Here is a 15,100-nt window from a genome sequence, read left to right on the forward strand (position 1 = left end):
CTTGAGCGCCCCGGGATTGGGGTGTGCATGGGGACCCCTGGGGGGGGGGGGCTGCCCTCCCTCACCTCTCCGCCCACCCCCTCCCCACTCGCCCCCCCCCCAGGACTACCGGCAGGGCATCGGCATCACCTACATCGAGATGAACGTGGGCAACGTCAAGGAGGTGGACCGCAGGGGCTTCGACCTGACGACGCCCTACAGGATCTTCAGGTGAGCCCGGGGAGGGGGACAACGGGGTGCCACCCAGCCCCCTCCCCGTGGCCATCCCTCCCTCACCCTCCCCTCCCTGCTGGCAGCTTCTCGGCTGAGTCGGAGCAGGAGAAGGAGGAGTGGGTGGAGGCCATGCGGCACGCCATCGCCGAGGCGCTCTCCAACTCGGAGGTGGCGGAGAGGATCTGGGCGCTGGAGCCCAACCGCTTCTGCGCCGACTGCGGCTCCCCCCAGCCCGACTGGGCCTCCATCAACCTCTGCGTCGTCATCTGCAAGAGATGTGCAGGTAGCGACCCCCCCCCTTAAGCACCCCGGGGTGCTGCGTGCGCCCCGGCACCCGGCCCCTCTCCAAACGGCACCCGGCATCGGGGAGAGGGGGCTCCCCCAAACCTCCCCTGCTCGGTCCGTGGTGCTGTGCAGCACAGGAGGGTTTGGGGGGAGAGGGGCACGGCTCTGCGTCCCCCCCTGACCCCAAAAGGGGGTCCTAACGGCTCCTCTCACCCCCCCCCAAGGGGAGCACCGGGGCCTGGGGCCCGGCATCACCAAGGTCCGAAGCCTGAAGATGGACAGGAAGGTGTGGACAGAGGAGCTGATCCAGGTAGCGGCACGGATGGGCTCCGAAATCTGCTCTGGGGGCAGCCACCCCGTGTCCCCCCCCATCGCAGCCCCTGCTGTTATCCCCATCCCGACCCATGCCGTGACTCGGGTAGGGAGGGGACCACCAGCAGCCCCCTGCCCCCATCCCTGCGGTGCACCCCGGGGGCACGAAGGGGGCTTCACGCCCAGGCTGGGGGGGCAGAAGGCACCTGCACACCCACGGGGTGACGGCTGCGGAGCTGCTGGATGACCCCGGGGCCGGGCAGGAGGAGGAATTTGGCAACACCAGCACCAGGGGTGGGCGTTGGGCTGGGCTTTGACACGGCACCGAGGTTCTCAGCAGCACCGGGGGCCCTCGTGGGTTGTGGGGCCGCTGGAAAGAACCCTAAGCTGGCCCCAAAACTCGTCCCCAGCACCGTGCCACCCTGCCCGCCCCGTGGCACGGGGTCTGTGCCGCCCTGGCCGTGCGCCCCGGTGCCGCGGCCCCAGCGGGTGCTGCATTCCTGCCCCTGTCCCACCCTGCAGCCCCCGCCTCCGGGCTGTCTGCTCCCCAGCCCAAACCCTTCCAGCTGCAGCCCCGATCCTCCCCTTTCCTGGAAGGCTGCCCTTAACCCCTCCGGGCTCGCAGAGAGCTCTGCAAACATCCCCGTGCGCCCCAGCCTGCTCCGTGCCCCCCGTGCACCCCAGCTCCATCCCTCTCCTGCTCCGCATCACCCCAAAGGGCACGGGGACGCTCACTGAGCACCCCCTGGGGGGGTTCACTGGGGCGATGCCATCTCCCAAAAGTGTCCCCAGGGCAAATTTTGCTGCTTCATGGCACGGCAGCAGGCGGGCACGGCTGCCACAGGGCTGCAACGGGGCCGCAGGGCAGACCTGCACCTCCCAGCCCCGGGGCGCAAAACGGGGGCTGTGCACCATGGGGTCGGGGAGCGGGGTGGCGAGGGGCTGCGGAGAGCTCTTTAAATCCCCTCCCGGGCTCTCGGTGCTGCTTTCCAGATGTGCTTTTTTTTTTTTTTTTTCTGGGGCAGGAAGGGGAGTGGAAGGATTGCAGGGGAAGAATTGCCTGGAGCCGGGGCCGGGTTAGGGTCACGCCGCCGCGGCACAGCAGCGCAGCGGCGGGCGGGTGCTCCCCCACCCTGGGCTCAGCCCCTCTCCCCCTTCTCCACTCCTTGTGCACGACGCCTTCTTCTTCCTCCTCCCTGCACCCGGAGAGCCTCAGCATCACCGCTTTGGGGTGGGCTGGCAAGCTCCCTGCAGGCTCCCCCAGCCCCACAGAGCCCGTCGCACCCCGTCCCACCCCATCCCACCCTGTCCCACCCCGTCCCCCAGCCACGCCGGCCTCCCCTTGTCCCCGCAGCTCTTCCACCACATCGGCAACGCCGTGGCCAACCAGTTCTGGGCCGCCAACGTGCCCCCCAGCGAGGCCATCGGCCCCGGCAGCAGCAGCCAGGACCGGCGGCGCTTCCTCATCGCCAAGTACCGCGAGGGCAAGTACCGCCGCTACCACCCGCTTTTCGGCAACCAGGAGGAGCTCGACAGGGTCAGTGGTCCTGGGGACGGGTGTCGCCCCTTGGGGGAGGGTCCCCAAAAGCACAGGAGCGAGGTCTCCCCTCGTTCTCGGGGCGGGGATGTGGACTTTGTGGGTGGTGGGAATGGTACCAGGTTGGGGACGCCCCGTTGGGGTGCTGGGGAGGGGGGTTTGGTCCTGGTTTGCAGGGGGATGGGTGGTCTCCATCCCTGCCTCCCTCCCTGCCTGGATCAGCCCAGCCTCCAAAGCTCTCCCCGTGTCCCCCCCAGCCTTAGTTTGGGGTCTCCAGGAGGGATGGGAACCCCACAGGGACAGGGTGGCACCGCTACGGGGCACAGCCAGCTGGGATCGCAGCTCTGTTCCCACCCTGCAGCGCCGTGGTTGTAGCACCCCTTGTGTTATCCCCAAATCTTTGGGATCCCTGGGTCCCACCGCAGCCCCATGCCCTGCCTGACCCTGGCACAATGGGTACCCTGCTTCCAGCACCCTCCCCACAAACCTCCACCACCCCCTGACCCCAAAACCTCCCCAAGCACCGGGGTCAGGCGCTCCCAGCGGGGCACGGCAATCCCACTGGTTCCCATCCCAGCTGCAAGCAGGACTGGGAGCAGGACAGCCTGGTGCCCCCGGTGCTGTGACAGCCACCCCGGGGTGCTGCCTCCCCGTGCCCCGGGGCTGTGCAGCTCCCCTCGGCGCGCCGCTGTTTGCACAAGAGCCGGGGGCGCGCCGCGCCGTGCCGGCGGCCGCGGGAATTCGCATGTGGGCTTGTTTGTTTTTCTGCTCCGAGAGCCCGTCCCACCCCGCTGCTGCCGGGATGACTTCACCCCGGGCTCCTTAAGGGAGGGATTCGCCAGCTCCAAAACTTTCTTTCCCTCCTTTGTCCTGCCCCGGCGGCGCTGGCGGCGGCAGGGAGGAACCCGGCTGCGCTCCCCGGCTCCTTCCCCTGCGGCGTAACCTCGCAGGGCTGGCTCCTCGCCGGGGGTCTCGCCCCCACCCCTGGAGCCACAACATCAAGGGCAGGCTCGGAGCTCACCCCCTGCCCTCCCTGCTCTGCTGCAGGCCCTGTGTGCGGCCGTCACCACCAGCGACCTGGCCGAGACCCAGGCCCTGGTCTTCTGCGGGGCGGCGGTGACGTGCGCCACCGGGGACCCCCAGTGCCCCGTCCCCCTGGCGCTGGCTGAGAAGAGCGGGCAGAGGCTGCAGATGGAGTTCCTGCTGCACAACAAGACCTCGGGTAAGGGCTGTCCCCATCGCCGGGTGTCCCCTGGGTGTCCCCGGGTGTCCCTTGGGTATCCCCGGGGGTCCCCTGGGGGTCTCCAAGTGTCCCCTGACCTGGGGAGAGGCAGGGACTTTTGGGGTTGATCCTGACTCCGCCACCCGCCCGGCACGGGGCGCTGCTGTGTGCAGAACAAGGCAGCCCTGTGTGACCCAGACGGGCTCTGTTCATGCCGGGTTCCAGCCCCAAACCAAAATACCAGAGCGGGACCGCAGGAGCCCTGCGATCCGCCCCGAATTCCTGAGCCCGCAGCCGCCTCCGGGCTCAGCTCAGCTCCTGCCACCCCGCAGCCTTGCTCTGCGTTCCCAACGGCAGCCCCCCAGCCCCTGATTTCTGCCCCTCGCTGGAATTTCTGCACCTTTGGTTTCGTCTGGCCCTGCTGGGAAAGCCCCAGAGGTGCCCAGGAGCTGGGTTGGGGCAGGAGGGGAGAGGCTGCGGCACGTCGGGCATTTTGGGGAGCCCCGGTGCTGCCCGGGGTCCCGGTGCTGGTGCTTGGGGACGTCACCACGAGCATCCCCACTGCGGGATGGACGCATGGAGGTGCACGGGGAGCGAGCCCCAGACCCCACGCCAGCGTGGGCTGCAGCCACCTCCTCCCTCCAAGCCCTTCCCAAGTCTCCAGTCCCGTCCAAGCCCTTCCCGCTCAGCTGGAGCTGGCCCAGGAGGGGTCTGGCCCTGCGATTTTGGAGCTGTCAGCACAAAAAGAGGGCTGGGAGAGCAGCTGCAGCGAGGCCCCCTCCGTGCGAACCGGAGAAACCCGAGCCCCTGAGCTCATCCCGCGGTGCCCAGCGGCTCTGCGGCTGCACGGGGGCTCCGGCAGGGGAAACCCCCAGCCTCGGGGGGCATTTCAGGGCCCCGTGGCCCCCCTCTCCGAGCCCCGTGCCAGGCTGTTCTCCCCTCCGCAGAGACGCCACGCCTGGAGGTGGGGGGCGGCGAGGAGAAGCACTACTCGGTGCTGCTGCCCTGCGTCACGCACAACGGCTTCCTCTACAAAACCCCCTCCATGGCCAAGCCCGTCAGCGAGAGGAAGGGCCAGGAAGGTAGGTGGGGGCCCACGGGGTTGGGGGGAAAAGGGGTGCGGGGGGTTGGAGAGCCCCAGCAGGGGGAGAGGGCAGAGGGGCTGCAGCACCCCCAGCTCCCCAGGGCACTGGTGAGACAGCCGGGGGTGCGGAGCGAGCCTGCTTTTGGAGAGGTTTTGGAGAGGTTTTGGGGAGGTTTTGGGGAGGTTTTGGGGAGGTTTTGGGGAGGTTTTGGGAGCGAGGGGCTGTGCCCTGAGCCGGTGGGCTGGTGGGTGGTCTTGGGTGGCTTTGGGTGGCCCCAGGTGGCCGGAGCACGCGGGGTTGCTGAGCATCCCCCCCCCCGGTGCCACGCAGAGTTCAGCCGGCGGTGGTGCACGCTGCAGGACGGCGTCCTCAGCTACTACGAGAACGACCGCAACGCCGTGCCCAACGGCGAGATCAAGGCAGGGGACATCGTGTGCCTGGTGAACAACCCGCCCCACACCCACGGGTAAGGCACCCCCCTGTCCCCTCTGGTCCCCCGTGTCCCCTCCGGCCCCCCTGTCCCCTCCGCGGGGCTGCTGCCCGGCCCCGATGGCACTGAGCTGCCCATTTTGCAAGGAGCCTGTTTAACATTTTATTCTTTGCAAGCTTTTTGCTAACATCTTGGGTCTCTGGCAGAGTGTACAAAGCACTCGGGAGCCCTGGGGATGTGCTGGGGGGGGTCCCCAGTCAGAGGGACCACCGGTGGGGCTGAGCCCCCTCTCCGCTCGTGCCGCGGATACTCCCCGGGCACTGAGGTTCCTCGAAATTCTCTTCCTGCAGGATCGAGAGCACGTTCGAGGTGTACATCGAGTCGGAGAGGCTCTACCTGTTCGGGCTGGACTGCCCCGAGGCCGCTCGGGAATGGCTCAAATCCATCGCCAAGGTGGGAACTGGGGGACCTGGGGCCGGCGTGGGGGCCGGGGGCTGCGCGCTGACGGCCCTCCCGCGCCCCCCTCCCCAGTCCTTCGTCCCTCCCCACGCAGAGGAGCTGCTGAGCCACGATTTTGAGAGGATCGGCCGCCTGCTCTACAAGGGGGGGCTCAACCTGGAGCGTGCCAAGGAGGGCTGGTTCGCCCTGGCCGGCTCCACGCTCCACGTCTGCTTCGAGGACAGCGAGCGCCACGAGGCTCTCCAGCTGCGCAAGCTGCAGGAGCTCTGTAGGTGCCCCGTGCCCCCCCCGTGGGACCCACGTTCAGGCTGGAAAGGGGGTCCTGGGGGGGGGACAGACCCTGCCCCAAGCAGCTGTGGGGTTATCCAGCCCGGTGGCGGCCAGCAGGGTGCTCGTGGTGGGGGTCTGGTGGGTGCCGCTCCCATATCCTGGGAGCTCGGGGACCCTCTTTTGGGCAGGGCGATTCCCCCGGCAGCTCTTCCTCCTCTCCATCCTCTTCCTCGTTGCTGCTCACCCAGCCTGGGCTGGAGCTGGGCGGCTCCTGACGGGCTCCTGCCTTCCCTTCGCAGCCATCCAGGGAGACAACGAGGTGCTGGTGCTGGTGGAGAGGCGGAGGTAAACGCCGAGCTGGTGGCGCAGCCCGGCTGGAGGGTGGGTGGGGATCAGCCCCCCTCCAGCAAAATACCACCCCCTGCCCAAACCCACCCTGCTCCTGGGACGCCTTCACCCTCGGGGGAGCCCGGTTTGGGGTCCGGGAAGGTGCCTGTGGGTTTGGGAAGGGGGCGGCTGGGCCCCCGCTGAGCTCCGCGGCCGCCGGCAGGACGCTGTACATCCAGGGCGAGCGCAGGCTGGATTTCCTGGGCTGGGTGCACGCCATCCAGAAGGCTGCGGGCAGCTCGGGGGACACCCTGTCGGAGCAGCAGCTGACCGAGGGGGACGTCCCCATGCTGGTGGACCGCTGCATCGACTACATCACGCAGTGCGGTACGCGCCCTCGCGGGACGGGGTCGGGTTGGGTCACCCCATCAGCGTGCCCAGACCCGATTTCCTCCCCCCTCCCCGAGCATCTCCTCCGGCTTCTTGGGAGGCTGGAGCGGGGCTTGGCTCCTGCCCACAGCTCCTCGGTGGCCGGGGAGCACCTGCAGGGTGGGGAGCACCGTGTCCCCCTCCTCGGGGACCCTTTGATGAGCATCCAGCGCGGGTGGGTGGTGGCCAAACCGCGGCGCTCCCGGGGACTCAGCGCTGGCGGTGGCTCTGCTCTGCCCCAGGGCTGACCTCCGAGGGGATTTACCGCAAGAGCGGGCAGAACTCGAAGACCACCAGCCTGCTGGAGATGCTGCGCCGCGACGCCCGCAGCGTGCGCCTGAAGGAGGGCGAGCACCACGTGGACGACGTCGCCAACACCCTCAAGCGCTTCTTCCGCGACCTGGGCGACGGGCTCTTCACCCGACGCTGGAGCCAGGACTGGCTGCGGGCCACGGGTGAGGGCGAGGGCCGCGGGGAGGGGGCGTCCCGCTGCCGAAAAGCTGAGCCTGGCCCCCCTCCCTGCTTGCTCCTCTCGTTGAGCATCTGGGGTCCAGATGTTTGCCTTGGCCGGCACGGTGGTGGCCGTGAGTCAGAGCCGCCGGGCGCCGAGCCCGGGGTGGGGAGAGGAATGCGCCCGCCGGCCCCGCGCCCAGGTGTGGCTAGGGGGGGGCTCGCCCTTTGCTCCTGGATCCAGCCCCCCCAGCACCATTGCTGGAGGCACCCGGGGGGGCGAAACAGCCAAAAAAATCTGGGGTGCGCCGGCCCCAACAGCTCGGTGATGGGGTGGGAGGCTCCGAGGTGGGATCTGGGGTGGGTGGGGGTCTTCATACTGGTTTCACGCCCCTTCATGCTTGCATTTTTCCCCATTTTTCGCAGCGCTGGAGGATGAGGAGGCGAAGATCGGGGAGTACCGGCGGCTCCTGGAGACCCTCCCCACGGTGAACAGGGCCACGCTGAAGGCGCTCATCAACCACCTCTTTCGGTACGTTGCGGGTCCCCAGCGCCCCGTGGGGCATCGCCCCATTTTCTGTGGGGTTCTGGGGGGGGGGTGTGGGGTGCAGGAGAGCCTTCATCCCTCCTCCTCTTCATCCCGAGCAAGAGATGGATGAGGATTTGGGGAGCAGAGGTGCTCCAAGCTGAGCACCACGTCCAGGATGGGGGTCCCGGGGTGGGGGCGGGTGGCACGGGGCAGGAATCATCGTGGGGTGCCCCGCAGGGTGCAGCGCTTCTCGGGGGACAACCAGATGAACACGCACAACCTGGCCATCGTCTTCGGGCCCACGCTCTTCCAGACGGACGGCAAGGACTACAAGGCGGGCCGGGTGGTGGAGGACCTCATCAGCCACTACGTCAAGATTTTCAACGTAGGTTTGGACGCGCAAAACTCCCCAAAAACCCAAAAAAGCTCTGCCCTCGGGTGGGGGCTGCTGCAGGACCCCCGGCACCTGCACCGTGCCGACGCACGGGTGGCACCCCAAGGGATGGGGCCCTGCTCTTCCCACAAATCCTCCTTATTTTGGAGGCACACGGTGTGGGGGCTGCATCCCCGTGACCCCCCCGGGTTCCCCACCTTGGCAGGTCAACGACCAAGAGATGAAGAAGCAGCAGGACGAGATCACGGCCATCATGAAGATGCGGGAGGCGGCGTCCAGCGGCACGCAGGTGGGGACCTGCAGCAGCACACTTGGGGGGCTACACGGTGTGGGGGGGGATAAATCCCGTGCGTGGGGAGCCGTGGGCGAGAGGAATTTCCCCCTGCCCTGCAGCAAGCCGGGGATTTCATCTGCACGGTGTACCTGGAGGAGAAGAGGACGGAGACGGAGCAGCACGTCAAGGTGAGGGGGGGTTGGAGGAGGGCGCAGCGGGGACGGGGACCCCCGTTGTGTGCCCAAAACTCGGCTCTGAGCCGGGGGAGGGTGGCACGGCATGGGGACAGGGGTGGCACTGGGTGACAGAGACCTGTCCCCTGCAGATCCCGGCCACGATGACGGCCGAGGAGCTCACCTTCGAGATCCTGGACCGGAGGAAAATCGTCACGAAGGAGAAGGATTACTGGAGCTGCTTCGAAGTGAACGAGAGGGAGGAGGCGGGTCGGTGTGGTGGAGGGGATGGGGATGGGAATGGGATGGGATGGGGATGGGGATGGGATGGGGATGGGATTGGGATTGGGATTGGGATGGGATGGGGATGGGATGGGGATGGGATGGGATGGGATGGGATGGGATGGGGATGGAAAAGAATGGGGATGGAGATGGAGATGGAGATGGGATGGAAATGTGTGCGCACGAGCTACCTCCATGAATGTTTTGCCAGCACGTGTGCAGATTTTCCACGGCCTCCAGCGTTGTGTTTAGAAACCACACGCACTTTGCCATTGCAACACATTTCTTTTTTAATTTTTTTTGGCAATTCTGAGCAATTGCAACGGCTCAGCGGCCACCTGGCCCTCCCGGGGGGACCCCCCCGTGCGTGTCCCCGAGCCCTGCCTGTCCCCCCAACAGAGCGTCCCCTGCACTACTCCGAGAAAGTGCTGCCCATCCTGCACTGCCTGGGCACCGACAGCTACCTGGTGGTGAAGAAGCAGCTCTCCATGGAGAACATGCTCATCTACCTCGGTGAGGGCAGCAGGCAGCGGGACGGGGAGGTGGGAAGGGGGTCAGGGTCTGCCCGCACCCCTCCTGGGCTCCTGACCCCCCCCTGGGTGCCCCCCTTTCCCAGCCAGCAGAGTGGGCGACTGCAAGCACGGCATGATGAAATTTCGGGAGGAGAGGAACCTGCTGGGGCTCGGCCTCAGCACCGGCTTCCACGACCGCTACTTCATCCTCAACCACACCTGCCTGCGGCTCTACAAGGAAGTGCGGGTGAGTATTCCCCTTCCCTTCCCTTCCCTTCCCTTCCCTTCCCTTCCCTTCCCTTCCCTTCCCTTCCCTTCCCTTCCCTTCCCTTCCCTTCCCTTCCCTTCCCTTCCCTTCCCTTCCCTTCCCTTCCCTTCCCTTCCCTTCCCTTCCCTTCCCTTCCCTTCCCTTCCCTTCCCTTCCCTTCCCTTCCCTTCCCTTCCCTTCCCTTCCCTTCCCTTCCCTTCCCTTCCCTTCCCTTCCCTTCCCTTCCCTTCCCTTCCCTTGGCACGTGGGGCATCGCGCTGGCACCTTTTCGGGCTGGCACCTTTTCGGGCTGGCATTTTTAGGGCTGGCACCTTTTAGGGCTGGCATTTTGCAGGCTGCTGCCAGCACCAATCAAGCTGCCCCCAAACCAGGACCTTGGTGGGCACGAGCCAGGAGCCGGCCCCGTTAGCTCAGGGGCTCAGGAGGGATCCCCAGCGCTCCCTTGGTCCCTCTGGGGTGCTCTCCATCCCCGCCGCCCCCCTGCTCAGCCCCCCCATCCCCTACCGAGGCCCGGCGTGCCTGGTGGGCTGCCTGGGGGTCTCCTGGGGGGTCCCCATGTCGGGTTTAACCCCGCTCCTCTGTTAAACAGAGCCTGAAGCAGCGGAGCCCCGTGCTGGAGAACGTGAGTAGAGGGCCGAGCCGGGGCGCGCAGAGGAGCCCTGGCCCTCTGCCCTTACAAGGCTGCCGGGGCTCGACCCCGATCCAATCCTGCAGCCCTCAGCACGTGCTGGGCCCCTCCGTGGGGGTGGGTAACAAAAGGGTCCCCTCCCCGTTACCCCCAGGTGGCCCCCCAGCTTTGGGGACACACCGGCTGGCACCCCGTTATCCCCCGGTTCCGCCCCAGGAGCTGGGCACGGGGTCCGGGGAGGGGGCGCACGGAGGGGATGGGATTGGGCTCACGCCCCCATCCCGCAGGCATTGGATCAGGCCCTTGTAAGTCACCCGCTTGTGTGCTAAAGGGGGGGGGCCCCGAGGTGCCCCCCCTTGTGCCACCCGCTGCCGGAGCATGGCTTGTGCCACCACACGGGGCATGGCGAGAGAGCAACGACACCAGGAGGGGTTGGGGACACACCAGGAGGTCTGGGGGGGCAGCAGGGCACCTGTGGGGGGGGGCTTCCCCACGTCCCCCCCACCTTTGGGTGCTGCCCAGTCAGCACCCAGAGGACGCGAGGATGGGCAGGGCTCCCCCGGATGGTGCGAGGAGGTGGGGACGGAGCTGGGGCTCCCCGTTGCACCCCGGGGGGGGTGAGAGCGGTCCTGGGGGGGCACCTGCTTGCCGTGCCGTGCCGTGCCGTGCCGTGGTGTGCTGCACCTTGCTTTTCTGTGCCGTGCCGTGCCGTGATGTGCTGCACCACGCCGTGCCACGCCGTGCCATGCCGTGCCACATTGTGCCATGCCGTGCCACGCCGTGCCATGCTGTGCCACATTGTGCCATGCCGTGCCGTGCCGTGCCCACAGCAGGAACGTTTGCAGAGGAGGCAGCGCAGGGCCAGCACGCCACCCGTGCCTCATCTCAGGCTGCCATCTGCTGGGAAACATCCCCGGGGTGCTCCCAGCTCCAAAAAGCAGCCAGCGCCGTGCCCGGGGGACCCGCCACCCCCTGTCCCCTCTGCACGGGGAGGTGCTGGGGCTGTGGCACCCTGCCCGTGCCTCCGCTCGCCCTCGGCAAGCCCAGGGGAGGAGCGGAGCCCAACGCAGAGCTCTCTCCGCAGAGCCACAAGCCGGAGAAGGAGTGGCCCATCAGGAACCTGCGGGTCTACCTGGGCATCAAGAAGAAGCTCCGGCCGCCGACGTGGTGAGCGAGCACCTCCGGGTGCCCTGCTGCCGGGGACAGCCCCCTGGGGACAGGGGCAGGGGCGCCGTGGCCACGGGGACGTGGATCCCGGTGGCCGTGGCTCGTGGTGGCCGTGCCTCTTGCCACCAGATGTCAGAGCAGCCTCGCAGGACGCGGGCTGCAGCCTGGGGACGGCGCGGGGACGGGGACCTGGCACTGTCCCTGTGCACAAGGGGGAGGCGATGGGGGGAGGCCGGAGTGTGCAAGTGTGCACGAGGGGGGGGGTGTGCGTGTGAGTGGGTCTTCATGCCACCGACGCGTGTGCATCCGTGTCAGGGTGTGTGCATGCATGTAAATGTGCACATGTGTGCCTGTGGGTGTGTGCATCCGTGTCAGTACGTGTGCGTGTGCACACACGTGGGTGCACACACATGGTGCATGCATGAGTGTGCACGTGTGCATTTAAGTAGACGTGCAGGTGTCTACGTGCGTGTGCACATGTGCGTGTGTGTGTGTGTGCAAATGTGTGCCGTGCATCTGTGCATGTATGTGTGTGTGTGTGACTGTGTGTGTGCATGTGAGTGTGCACGCGTGTGTGCGGTCATGGGGATGGTTGTGGGATGGGGGTGGTTGTAGGATGGGATGGTTGTGGGATGGGGATCGTTGTAGGGATATGGGGTGGTTGTAGGGATATGGGGATGGCTGTAGGGTGGGATGGTTGTAGGATGGGATGGTTGTAGGGATATGGGGTGGTTGTAGGGATACGAGGATGGTTGTAGGGATGGGATGGTTGTAGGATGGGGATGGTTGTGGGATGGGGGTGGTTGTAGGGATATGAGGATGGTTGTAGGGATATGGGGATGGTTGTAGGGATATCGGGATGGTTGTAGGGATATTGGGATGGTTGTAGGGATATTGGGATGGTTGTAGGATGGGAATGGTTGTAGGATGGGGGTGGTTGTAGGGATATGGGGGTGGTTGTAGGATGGGGATGGTTTTAGGGATGGGGATGGCTGTAGGATGGGGATGTCTGTAGGAATCCTAAACCTGGCGTGCCAGGGAGTGCCGTGAGGCTGTTCCTCATCTTCTCACCCCTCCCCTTCCAGCTGGGGCTTCACGGTCTTCTACGAGAACGAGAAGCACGAGAAGCAGCAATGGTGAGGGCAGGGGCGGGCGGGGGGATGCCGACCCCAGCCAGGACAGACGGACACCCCGCACCGGGGGGGGGTCTCCACGGGCAGAGTCATGCCAACGGGGTCAGACCCTGCCCCTGGATGTCCCCAGCTCCGTGTCCCCTTCGTCCCCCGGGGTCTGTAGGGTCCCGTGCAGAGCAGCAGCTCCCGGCCCCCTTGGGGTCCATCTGTGCCCCCCAGGGCGCCTCCCCCCTCACCCTACAGCGGGTGTCCCCATCAGATTGTGGGTGTCCCCAGCTGGCTAATGCCACCACCAACAATTTGTCACCTGCTGCATCGCTGCCAAACCCCTGGCACCCCCATCCTGGGGTCCAGACAGCTCCCAAACACCCGTCTCCAAACGGGCATCCCCACCCCAAACCGTGCCGGGTGCCCCCGACCCCACAGGAGCACACCCCTGATGTGGGGTGGGCGCCGTCCCCGTGTCCCCACAGGTACCTGTGCTGTGACACCCAGGCCGACCTTCGGGAGTGGTTCGCCACCTTCCTCCACGTGCAGGTAACTCCAAACCCTTGCGGGGCTGCACGGTGGGTTTGGGGGGGTCCCGCTCCGATTTGGGGGTCCCCCGCTCACCCCACAACGCCTCCGTCCCCGTTCCCAGCACGGCGGCGCCCTGTGGCCCTCGGAGACCTGCAAGGTGCGGGCGTCGCGGAGGCAGCAGGACGCCAGGTTGGGTAACATCTCCCTCATCCCGCTGCGCGGCAATGAGAGCGAGATGAGGAGCAGCGTGGCTGCTTTCGCTACTGACCCGCTGACCGTGAGTCTGCATCACACGGGGGGGTGGGAGGTGGGGGGGGGGGGACCCCTTACGGAACGGCGTCGCCCTGCTGGGAGACACTGGGGTGACTGGGGAGATGGGGATGTCCCTTCCCTGCGCCCTGCCCGGCCCCTTTGTGGGGTGTTTTTTTTTTGGGGGGGGTTATCCTAAGAGCTGGGGGTGCCCCGAACCGTGTGATGCAGGGCGAGGGGGTGCTGCGGGAGCGGTGATTTTCGTGGTGTTGGGGTCACCGATCAGCTCCCCTCCTGCTCTCTCTCGCTGCCGGACCCCACAACAGCCGTCCTTCCCCGGGGGCTGCTGTGTGCTGGGGTCCCGTCCCCCCCCCCAAACCACCACCCCGTGCCTGGGGTGTCCCCGCTCAGCCACGGGGTCCGCGGGGGCAGCCCCAGCACCCCGCGGGGGCCTCGTTGCTGTTATAAACCTGAGCCTGGGGACGGCTGGGTGTCCCCTGCCGTGTCCCTAGGGCACGGTTTGGGGGCCTGGGGTGCACCCCACCGCAGCCTGGCTCGGGTTTATAACTGGGAAATGGGGGCTGCTCTGCTGGGGATGCTCCGCTCCGGTCTGCCCCTTGCTCCCCGTTTTTTTCCCCCGAAAAACGCCCCCCAGCTGCTGGTGATGCCCGGGCGGGCGTGCAGGCAGCGGGGGGATTAACGGGGGTCTTTTTTCTCCCTCCCTGTCCCCAGCTCCTCCGAAACGTCTGAGCTGGAGGCCTGACATGCCAGGTGGGTGTCTGCTGCCTGCGGGGTGACCGCGGCGCACGGGTTTGGGGACGGGGTGCACGTGGGGAGGCGCACGCAGGGACGCCTGCGGTGCCATGCACGGAGCAAAAGGGGACACAAGCAGTGCCCCCCACCCCATTTCCTGACCCTCTGCTTGTCCCCCAGGTTCATCTGCGAGCGGGGAAGCCCTCGGGGAACCAACACCACGGCGGTGACCCACGGGCAGCCGGGAGGGGACACGGCAGCAGCGGGGCAGTGGCTACGGACCCCTGGGGGGGAACCAGGCTGGGTCAGCCCGGACGCCCCCACCCCGGCTGCTGCTGCTGCTCCGAGCCCCGGGCAGGGAGGCAGCGCCCGGCCGGGCACCCCGCAGCGGGGGGCTCGTCCTTCCCCTCCTCCTCCTCCTCCCTCTGTTTTTAAATCCTTCCTATAAAACCATGCGCGGAGCCCCCGCCCCACAGCCCCCCCCCCCATCGCTCCTGGAGAGCTGGTGGCACAGCCCTGGGGTCTGCGCCCCCCTCCCCGTGCCGGGCAGGGCAGCAGGGTGGGCTTGGGGGCTTGGGGAGGGCTGCGTTCAGCCGGACCCCCCCCCCTCCCCTGGATCCAGCCTCTGCTGTTGGCCGGGGGGCGCGGGGCAGCGGGGTGGTGGGAGCTGCCCCCGTCCTGGCACCACGTCTTGTTGATATTAAATGTTTTGGGGGAAGCGGTGCGGGGGTGTCCGGGTCTGTTTGGTGGTGGGGAGCACCCTCACCCTGCGAGGGGCTCGGGGGGAGAAATATTTGCTCCAGAGACACGGGGATGGGGCGATGCTGGTGGTCCCGTGGCAGCCAGAGCGCGCCCACCTCCCCACGGCACATCCACAACCCACGGGGGGGACAAAGCCAGGCGTCAGGCGAGGGGAGAAGGCAAAATCCCGTGGGGAAGGGGCTGGGGGGCACCGGCAGCATCCTGCCTGCCGTGCCAGCACGGAACGGAGCAGCCCTGGGGACGTGCCCAGGGGTGGTGGCTTCGCTCCTGGGACGAGCTCCGGAGCTGGAGCTGCTTTGAGGGAAAACTGCCCGTGGCTGCCATGCTCTCAGTGCTTTGGGGGTTTTGTGGCTCTCGTTTTGCTGAAATGTCCCCCCGAATCTGTGCTTGGATTTTCCTACAGCCTGGGTAAATGACAAACCAAAGGGCACCCCGTGT

General features: G+C 67.1%; 1 protein-coding gene across 5 annotated transcripts in view; it reads left to right on the forward strand.

Annotated features, from left to right (window-relative positions):
- The window catches only part of ARAP1 (ArfGAP with RhoGAP domain, ankyrin repeat and PH domain 1), a 37,447-nt gene extending 22,823 nt beyond the window's left edge, over nt 1–14,624 (forward strand). For 3 of the 5 annotated variants that reach the window (XM_084494175.1, XM_084494177.1, XM_084494176.1), the window contains 26 exons: nt 104–210; nt 297–496; nt 723–808; nt 2,165–2,347; nt 3,395–3,569; nt 4,517–4,651; nt 4,985–5,120; nt 5,435–5,537; nt 5,616–5,811; nt 6,113–6,158; nt 6,364–6,527; nt 6,812–7,024; nt 7,446–7,551; nt 7,786–7,933; nt 8,148–8,231; nt 8,336–8,404; nt 8,542–8,659; nt 9,071–9,184; nt 9,288–9,430; nt 10,041–10,073; nt 11,164–11,246; nt 12,332–12,382; nt 12,853–12,916; nt 13,020–13,175; nt 13,880–13,918; nt 14,081–14,624. In XM_084494175.1, coding sequence (XP_084350301.1) covers nt 104–210; nt 297–496; nt 723–808; nt 2,165–2,347; nt 3,395–3,569; nt 4,517–4,651; nt 4,985–5,120; nt 5,435–5,537; nt 5,616–5,811; nt 6,113–6,158; nt 6,364–6,527; nt 6,812–7,024; nt 7,446–7,551; nt 7,786–7,933; nt 8,148–8,231; nt 8,336–8,404; nt 8,542–8,659; nt 9,071–9,184; nt 9,288–9,430; nt 10,041–10,073; nt 11,164–11,246; nt 12,332–12,382; nt 12,853–12,916; nt 13,020–13,175; nt 13,880–13,897 — 2,931 coding nt within the window. In that variant the 3' untranslated portion in view covers nt 13,898–13,918; nt 14,081–14,624. The remainder of the gene's footprint in view (nt 1–103; nt 211–296; nt 497–722; nt 809–2,164; nt 2,348–3,394; nt 3,570–4,516; nt 4,652–4,984; nt 5,121–5,434; nt 5,538–5,615; nt 5,812–6,112; nt 6,159–6,363; nt 6,528–6,811; nt 7,025–7,445; nt 7,552–7,785; nt 7,934–8,147; nt 8,232–8,335; nt 8,405–8,541; nt 8,660–9,070; nt 9,185–9,287; nt 9,431–10,040; nt 10,074–11,163; nt 11,247–12,331; nt 12,383–12,852; nt 12,917–13,019; nt 13,176–13,879; nt 13,919–14,080) is intronic. The other 2 variants (XM_084494179.1, XM_084494178.1) reach the window with 2 other exon arrangements.
- Nucleotides 14,625–15,100: the final 476 nt, after the last annotated feature.

The sequence above is a fragment of the Aythya ferina genome (assembly GCF_964211825.1).
Source record: "Aythya ferina genome assembly, chromosome: 1".
NCBI classification, from domain to species: Eukaryota; Metazoa; Chordata; class Aves; order Anseriformes; family Anatidae; genus Aythya; species Aythya ferina.